Source organism: Chironomus tepperi, unplaced genomic scaffold (assembly GCF_022539635.2).
Source record: "Chironomus tepperi strain 1889 unplaced genomic scaffold, CSIRO-AGI_Ctep_v1 contig_273, whole genome shotgun sequence".
Lineage (NCBI taxonomy): Eukaryota > Metazoa > Arthropoda > Insecta > Diptera > Chironomidae > Chironomus > Chironomus tepperi.
This window is the reverse complement of record NW_027226395.1, coordinates 24,916-34,629: the sequence shown is the minus strand read 5'-3', so window position 1 is coordinate 34,629 and position 9,714 is coordinate 24,916. Positions and strand designations below refer to the sequence as shown.

The 9,714-nt window shown below is 29.8% G+C and overlaps 1 protein-coding gene across 2 annotated transcripts; it reads left to right on the top strand.

Moving 5' to 3' along the window:
* The first annotated feature begins 4,698 nt into the window (after nt 1–4,698).
* On the top strand, nt 4,699–9,714 carry LOC139091987 (dopaminechrome tautomerase-like). Of its 2 annotated transcripts, none has more exons than XM_070642251.1 (6): nt 4,699–4,782; nt 6,682–6,959; nt 7,202–7,421; nt 7,508–8,061; nt 8,146–8,296; nt 8,357–9,714. In XM_070642251.1, the coding sequence occupies exons 2-6, from the start codon at nt 6,705–6,707 to the stop codon at nt 8,716–8,718; spliced, it is 1,542 nt and encodes a 513-aa protein (XP_070498352.1). In that variant the 5' UTR covers nt 4,699–4,782; nt 6,682–6,704; the 3' UTR covers nt 8,719–9,714. The 2 variants fall into 2 exon arrangements, with proteins under 2 accessions (XP_070498352.1, XP_070498353.1); XM_070642252.1 differs by lacking the exon at nt 4,699–4,782 and adding an exon at nt 5,617–5,906.

Genomic DNA, 9,714 nt, shown 5'->3' with positions numbered 1-9,714 from the left:
ATTGAATTACATCCAATTGTAGATATTGAACGGATCGATCGTGAGTTAAATGCTGCGAAATTTCATAAAAAACAGCTCTCATTTTCACTCAGGAAATGACTTTTCGATAATATTGCAAAATATTCTATAATAGGATTTTGTATTTGGTGATTCATTGCAAAATCATCGCAATGATTTCCAAGTTCAAATGAAAAAATGAATATAAAAAAATTCTTAAAATATTTTGATGACGAACACGCGAAATCGAATGGACTTATAGTCTCTGCTGTGCCATCACTATTACTGCATATCTATCAATATTTATAAATATCGTTTGTGTGCTTTAAGTGATAAGCATTTGGTTCAAGGATTTACTTGAATAATTGTCAATTCATAAATTGCGAATAAATGAATGTAATTGCACATCTGGAGATTTTTTGGGAATTTGTAAGACTGTATGAATTTACTGCAATTCTGTCTGAATTTAAAATGGCATTAAAAGTTATTAAAAGCTGTTCTTAATATGGATAATAGAGAATAAAAAGGATTTGTAAGACTCTGAAGCACTGTTTAAAAACATTTGAATGGTTTAAGGTTAAATCTGTTGTAGGGCTCTCAACTCAAATATCCTCCCAAATTTAAAAACATTTGAAAGGTTTTGAACCACTTTTGAAGGAATTATAAGGTTTTGTATACAATTATCAAACATTTGAAAGGTTTCAACAAATGAAAATTGAGATTTATGAAATTTTCTAGCAATTGTAAGGCTTTGAGACACAAAGTTTTAAATGTTCACCAATTTTAGCACAAATAGTAACAAATGTTCATATTTAAACCAAAAATTAGCCACATTCGAGAGGGGCTTAATTAAATTAACAACTTTAATCAAAATAATTGAACATTTTAAAAGTCAATATTCATCCACAATCTGCATTTTCATCACACATTTTTTATCGTAATTTTCCATTCAACAATTTTAAAGCAATTTACACCACTCAATTCTTAGTTTTTTTTTTCTCAAATAAACTGTGTTATCCTCTCCACTTCCATTGTCACTAACGTTAATTTAAAAGTTTCATTTCCGTCTAATTTGACTTAAGTTCAATTGCGTGTAACTTACATTTCATCACATTAGCATTGTTTATTGTTATTCCGTTATGGTTCGTATTTATTATAACGTCCTTTTTAGAAGGATCGATTTTAAGAATGACACTCATTTTGTGTGCTGTTCTAATTTAATGGATATTAAGCACTTTACAGTTGAGGTTTGCACACAAAAGTTGCAGAAACAAGTGAAACTTTTTTTTATAATTGTAACGTGCAAAATTGCGAAAAGATTTACAATTAAAATTGCCTAACTTCTTATTTATTATGTTATTTTTTTTTTCCTCAACGTATTGCAACAAAAAAGCTTCTTTAATTAACTAAAATAATAATAATAAAACCCCCTAATAAGCGAATATCCGAAGCACGAACTATAACCAACGAAATCTGAATGAAGACTGACTATTGAGTACGGAGAAGGCAATTGCAATCAAAATAAAGAGAAAAGAAAAGCATGAATAGCACACTGGCGTAAAATAATAAACAGTGCCAGAACTAATAATATATTAACAAATGTTGAACTGTGTATGGAATTCCTCCTGATCATATTGAAGTACAGAGGCTCACATATGAGTGACAATGTGTATTAAGAATGAAATGTAATACGAATGTCTTTTTATTATTGAAGAATTTTCCATACTAACTATACATTTGAAAGTTGGCACCATTCGTAAAAGGGGGAATTAGTTATTTCTTATTTCTTTATATTTCAAGTGGTCTGGATATTTTTTTTTTTGATGGAAATAAAAAAATTTCAATGGGACGAAGAAGCGCATGGGTTTCATAATGCGGCAAATGAATTACTGTTAGCTGTGGGACGCGTTTGAAATTTTTAAATCAAAATTATATTTTTAATTTACAATTGTGTCAAAACATTCCGTGGATTTTTGGTTAATGAAATGGAATAAATTAAGCTGAGTGAGAGATCTTTACTGAAGACAACATCTTTGTTTAGATCTTTATTTGTTAGGATTTCAAATGTTTAAATTCCGTTGAGGCACATAAAACGATCATTATGCTGTGATTGAGTTTTGTGATAATTATAAGATGAACTGCCGCAATGAATACAAAACATACTCATTGAAATAAACAAATCTTCACTCATACATAAAGAGATACTTTTTTTATTTAAGTAATCTTGATTTAAATGCTTCAATAATGCCAAAACATGCGAATGGATTTATGCTATTTTACACTTTTCATTTCATGGAGTTTTCATGGTGATTTGGTTTGGATGGGAAAAGCGCATTTTTCAGTGAGTAACTCGAGTCTGATTCATTATTTTGCTTATGAATCATGAAAATTGCCAAAAGGAAAGAAGTTAGAAAATAACGGTTGAAAAATATTTGAAATTTGAGATGAAAAATCTTTCGTTAAAAAATAACGCTCAGTCAAATTTTGAAATATTATAGGACAAATTTTGAAAATTTAACGGATTTTTTGACGAAACTAAATCAAAAGACGCTCGAATTGAAAGATTTGAGTAGCATAGACGTGTAGTCTGCCAGACAAACTGAGGCTACTGCCAAAGTAGAGCCGAAAACTATGCGAAATAATTATGAGAAAGAAATTTTTCACATTTTATTCTATTACGAAAGTACTTAAATTAAAAAAGCATTTATTTATAGCATAAAAATTCATTGACTCACTAGCATATGGCATAAAAAATCAAAATAAAGGCATTTCTCAATTCGCATACGACAGAATTTCATTAGAATGCAATAGAACTGCACACAGCCGCAAAACAACAAAATAAGAAGTCAATTTGTATGGAGGGCATTTTAATTTGTTGGTGAGAGGAAGATGATGAATTAAATAAATATTTATAGCCTGTACGCGACGAGAGAAAAGGATTTCAATTTAAATATTATTTTTTTTTTATAGCCGCGATTTGCAAGAAGCGATTTACATACATGAACAATTTTTATGACTGGTTAAGTGGTTGTCTGAATTTTGTAGATTTATGTTAATTTCAGCACTTGATCGAAATTACGTTTTCTTCATTTCTTTTTGGGCTAAATCAATCAACAATCTGCCCGTACCCAAAAAAACAAAAAAAATGCGTCATGCGGTCATGTAAATTTCATTAATTCTTCTATGCTTGAATGCCTTTTTTCTTCTCGTCGAGATGATTTGAGAATTCATCATTAAGAATGCCAAATGCACGATTGTGTATGGCTTGCTCATGGTTGGTTTTATGGTTTTTTTTAAATAAAATTCGTGAACATTATGTGTTAACACGTATTAAGTGCTCATTGTACATATTACACTATTTACTCGCTTCATTATTCTACATTTTAATTTTTAAGTATTTAAACATTTAAACAATAATAAGACCGTAGCACATTTACTTGGATAATGTGCTGAAAAATACTTTGTTCAGCAAATTTTAATTCTGTTGATTGTGTTAAGCTATCATATAGCTTATGTAGTTGTTATATTCGTTGCTGCTCTATAATTTATAATCCGTATCTTATCATTTATTGAACTTTTGCATATTCCGCATACATCACTCATTGCTTTTGTATTGTCAATGGACTGTGACTATAAATAATAACAAAACATCCAGACTATGAGATTCTTTAGAATCAAAACATTAACGTAGGTATCACAAAATGAAGCATAAAATATGTATGTAATGAGGATTTACAGTCGCTGTTATCGTGGGTGAACGCATTAAGGCGTTTTTATGATCATTTTTCCTACCAATACACAGGAACATACGAAATTCTGTTCGAGTGACTAAGATGCTTGTTAAGTGATGAAAACAGGTATTAATAATAAAAACTATAAGTGATTCATTTGGCATTGAGCTGTGAGAAACAGTTTAATTCAATTTCCGATGAAAAATGTTTTTACATGCGTTTTAATTAATTTAACTAAATTCAATCATCACGAAATAAATTTTTTTTGCGAATCCCTTTTACGTTCTTTTCTCTCTAGTTTGTTTATGCTTCTTTTGCATGCTATATTTCTTTCTTTTTTCTTGTGGATGGTATTAAACAAATTTTACATACTTAATTTATGTTGATTCATTGCTTTTAGACACTTAATTATACACGTCACTTGTTAATAAATACTTTATTATTCACGAGGCAATACTTTTATGTAAAAAATTGACGGTTTACTTAGTTAAATTAATTTTTTAAAAATCACTCTTAAAATTTTGTCAAATTTAAACAGGGTAAATCAACACTGAGTTGATAGTCCCCTGAATTTTAGTGGGAAACTTTGAATTTTTACAAGGGCGAAAATAACCGTTTTATCGATATTTTACTTTTTTATTGACAAATACGTTGTGATTGTTGAAATTTTATATGTAAATTGATATATTATTGATTAATGATGGCCTATTATTAATTACAAATCGTATCACTCATTAATTAATCTGTAAAATAACAAAGTTTGAAAAATGACAAGCTTCATCTCATTTTAGTTCAAAAATTCAAATTTTAAAAATCCGTTACAAGAAATTTATTGAAAATTCACCCGGCATTTATGTTAAGAAATCAGCAGGCAAAACATCCAACATGCTTCACTGAAGAAAAACTCAAAGCTTTAATACAAAATTTCCTATAAAGCAAATGCTCACATTGTGAAAAAAGCTTAGTTTCTTCTGAGATTTCGTGCTTGTTATATCGTTGAAAATTTAATGGTGAAAAATTTTCACATAAATATTTTAATTAAGAGATAATAAATGTAAGTGATGTGAAAAATTTTTATTTCTGTAATTCAATGCAAATTTTTTCAAAAATAAAAATAAACTGACAAGAAAGTTTTTGTTTAATTTAATTATTTGTTTGGAAGTGCCGTAACTCATATGTAAATGACAAAAAAATATGATATTTCAAAGGAAATATTTGTATTTAAACAAAAGTGAAATTTCAACAATGCCTGCATATTTTTAAGGAGGTTCAAGATAACATCCGTTGAGTAATTGTTAAATTTAAAAGAACCATAAAAATACCATCAGTGATTATATTCATTTAAATCCCTGCGTATTGACTGTTAAGTGGCCCTTCAGATGTACTTGAACATTTATTTATTTCCAGTAGTTAATTGGACGAAATCCTGTGTTGCTTGATTATTAAATAGGGGTCTTCAGTTTGAATAAATTCAATTTTATGAAAAATTGACAAATTTACTTTGTAACGGAAATTTTGAATTTGAATTTTTTATAGGAAAAAACGATTATTTCCTATAAAAATTTTTTAAAAAATATTTCTCAGAATTTTTGATATTTTTGCACTATTTTACCCAATCATCCCTTCAGGAGGGACCAACTTAACCCTCCGAGAATCAAAACTTCAAAATGAGTCAGGTTCAAGAGTTCTGAAAATTAAATTCATGTTTAAATTTTTGAAAATATATATTAAGCTTAAAAATGCCGAAAAAACATTAAAATATTGTACTTTTTAGCAAATTTTTTTTCCCGGAAAAGTTCGGACAGGTTTCGACATACTATTTTACCCACTTATCCCTTCAGGAGGGACACATTTATCCCTCCAGAAATCAAAACTGAGTAATCTTACTCTAAAAAATCTCAACAATTTTCCAACGACACAGAAATATTCAAACCGAAGACCCCCAAAATACTCAAATTTTAAGATCCCTTACTAAACTGTTCCAAATTAATCTATTGTGATCCAATAAGTAATTAATTAGAGAATATTCAAGACATCAAAGGGCAACGTAAACGAAAACAGGCGTTAAACTTGTTGTGGCCTTAAATCTAGTTCCAAAAATGAACAAATAGCCTCAAGTGTGTGAGGTAGTGCATGAAAAATCAAAAAAATGATCGTCTTATCGTACGCATAAACACAGTGAGTGACGAAGTCAGTGAATGAATAAAATCCATAAAAAGTTAAATATCTAAATGCGCATAAAACAGTTAAATACAGCTATTTCCGATAATTTCCTTGAAAATAAAGAACTTTTTTATTTTATTGTCATTATTTTCGTTAATGCAACATTGATTTAACTGTTTAAGTGACAATTCATGATCATGCTTATTACTTGAGTGGAATGAATAATACAAAATTTAAATCAAGTGCCTTTTGTCAATGCAATTGACGCTCATAAATCGACAGATGAATACAATAAATAATTTCATAATTTATGGACATAAAGTTTGAGCCGAAAAATCAAGTGTATCACTCATTGTGTGCTAATGGATGTTCAGTAAAATATTGTGACGATTGTTAATCATAAGAATAAGTTATGACAATAAACAGATCACACATGATCAAATTATGAACTGTTGTTGATGTTAATTTAATTTACACATATAGATCGGCATGAGTACTAAAGAGAAAGGCACGAATAATTGCTAATTGGATGTGATTTTGCAGTGACTTACAAATATTTCGCACAAATAACTGTGAACTCTGGAATAAATTCTAATTAAAATTATAACGGACATTAATTATTCAAATTTATAACGGTTAAATAATTTTCAAATTTAGAACCTTTCAAATTCAATCAAAAAAGTCGTTAAATTTCTGACAAAGAGTATCAAAATAACAAAAATTAATTAATTTAAGCAGATTTAAGTGAACAATAATTAAACAAAACAATAATTTATCTCCATCTCTTTAGAGAAAATCAATAAATCGTCAAGAATGATGTCAGAACAAGTCAAATATGTGATATTTATAATTTTGGTGACAACAACATGCGTAAAAATGCAAAGAGATCGTGGACCACCTGATATAACACCCCAAGAGAGACAATTTCGAGTTGTTTACGAATGGAGAACACTCGATTTTGCTTTTCGCAATGAACAAGAACGTTCAGCAGCTATTTTTAGAGGAGAATATATACCTAAAAATGTGATCATATCAGACATTAAGCCTTACGCAAACAGATTGTATTTGGTGAGTAGTTCTTCTATTTCTCTTTTGCTTGATTTATTTGAGTGTACTTCACATTGTCATTGCTGATTTTTGCTATAAACATCCTCTATTCTGTAATTATTTCTATGACTCATTGAACTTTCTTGACTTCTGAGCTTGCGAATCAAGACCTGTGAAAAAATTCTTTCCGACACTCATTAAAACAATTGAAATGTGACGTAAATTGCACAGTACTTAAAAATTTATTAATTCTTTCCTACCAGACAACTCCAAGAATGTTGCCTGGATCACCAGCAACATTAGGTTACATTATAGCACCAGACAATAACGGTAAAACAGATCCGGAAATAGAACCATACCCAAGTTGGGCTATGAATCAAGTAGGAAACTGTTCAGCCCTTCAATTCGTGCAAGGAATTGCAATTGATGCTAGAGGAATTTTATGGGCAGTAGATAGCGGTCGTGTCAACACATTGCTTCCAGGTAATAGACGTCGTAATTATAATGTCAATGATAATAAGTACAAAAGGTTAATTACACATTTTCATTATATATGTATCTGAATATAGCAAACAATCAGCTCGTTTGTAATCCCAAACTTATGCTGTTTGACTTGAAACGTAATGGATCGTTGGTTTTGCGATATGATTTTCCTGAAGAAGTTGTCGCGAGAGGCACAAATTATTTAAACAAAATTGTCGTCGATGACGCTAATGGTGATTTTGCTTATATCACGGATAATAACGGCGCTGACCCTGGAATTGTTGTATTTAGTCGTAGAATCAATAGAGCATGGAAAGTTCGTGAAAATACCTCAATGAGAGCTAATAGGGAAGCATTATCATTCATTGTAAACGGAACTAGCCTAAATTTCTCAATTCACATTGATGGCATTGCTCTTGGTCCATATTACAACCCATCAACTGGTGATGTTAATACAGATGCTACTGGCAGCTATTCGATCGACCAAAATTACGAAAGAAATGTCTATTATTCACCATTAAGCAGTTATCATCTTTATTCAATACCTGCAACTCGTCTTCGCGACCCAGACTTTGCAAGACGGGCAACGCCCCGTCAAGTTTTCGAAGCTGTAACAGACCATGGATTGAAAACATCTCAGGTATGTACATTTCACAATAAATTTTCTTGTTTTTTTTGTGTTTTTGTCGCTGACTCACATGTGCTGTATATCTTTCATATTTAGTCGGATGGTATGACAATGGATAACAATGGATACCTGTATTTCGGATTACTTGCTAATCATGCAATTTGCAAATGGGATTCTTATCGACCATTTACATATGATAATCAACAAATTGTTGCTCGTGACAAGGTTCATATTCAATGGACAGATGGTAAGATTTATATTCCTGTTTTATGTGACTAGATTGTTTATTTTGTGCTGCTTATGACAGGTATGGGCTTTGACGAGAATGGATATCTTTATGTGGTTGTCAATCGTCTTCATAATTTCGTCGCTGGAAGATTGCGTGAAGATCAAGTCAATTTTAGAGTTTTAAGATCCAAAACTGGTACAATCTCTTATGTACATACTGGACGGCCGTCATTAACTGAAGAGAATATTCTCAATATTGGCGGAAGTGGACCAATTTATGAGATTCATAGCAACACATTGGGTAGTGGAATTTCATCAACAACTCCAATTTCTTTAGGAAGTATAGGAGGTCAGTACTATAACAGCTCATCATCAACATACAAAACAACAAGTCTTCTGCTAGTTGGATTATTGGCCGTCTTTATTAAGTATTTAATTTAATTTTGTTGCCCCCTTTTTTATTACGTCATAGACGTATAATCAAGAAAATTTCATGCTTTATATCTCTTCAAAGCCAAAAATACTAAAATTTTTTTCATTTAATAATTGCAAATGAATTCTCGAGAAATACCAACAACAACAAAAGTATAAAACATATTTATGATTTCACGCGCTCGTTGGTTGTGTGCGATGTTCAGAAAAAATTAAATTCCATTCATATTGTAGATTTTCATACCACTTATTGACCATCAATGTAAGGACTACCTAGAAAATCTAAATTAGGCCTATTTGTAAGCCATAAATCTTTATTGTTTCACACTACATTTAAGACAATTCTATCAGTTTTTACCATTCATTATTTAATTGTTAAATAAAACCTAGTCTTAATTTTTTCAAGTATTATTTTTAATTGATCTGAATTTTACTGTGTTGTTTAGAGCTGATTAATTACTCATTTTGTTTTTGAAAAAGGTCTGAATGCTTCAAAACAATTCAAATGTTTTGGTGAAACATTCAAAACATCATCTGCATCATTAAAACCATACAAATTCTTACAATTATTGTTTAGAATTACATGAAAACATGATAAATTGTTTCAAATCCTTACAAATGTTTTTGAAGTCATTGATTTGAATTTGTATGGTTTTGAGCTATGGATATAATCAAGCTCATTTCCAACAAAAACTTTCGAATTTTTCACGCGGTTTTTGGATAAGAAATCTCAATCAACTTTAACCACAGTAAAATAATTAACAATGTCGTCACTTTCTAATCTTCTGTTTAATTAAATACGTAAAAAAAGAGGTTGTACTGCATGCGACCAAACAAGAAATTACCAACTTAACAAAGGTTATTAAATATTATGTTAATGTTAAAGTTATAAATGAATGTTTTTTGTAAATTAAATAATTTTTATTTGACTTTAGTAATGTCACGATTCATACTAAATGAGAATAAAAACAAATATCGTAATAAATTATTTTAGAATCACTTAAA

Excerpts from the sequence above, each read along its gene's own strand:
- LOC139091987 (XM_070642251.1), top strand. The coding sequence starts at position 6,705 with ATGATGTCAGAACAAGTCAAATATGTGATATTTATAATTTTGGTGACA. Across the intron at positions 6,960-7,201 it reads ACGCAAACAGATTGTATTTG|ACAACTCCAAGAATGTTGCC; the intron begins GTGAGTAGTTCT and ends CTTTCCTACCAG. Across the intron at positions 7,422-7,507 it reads TGTCAACACATTGCTTCCAG|CAAACAATCAGCTCGTTTGT; the intron begins GTAATAGACGTC and ends ATCTGAATATAG.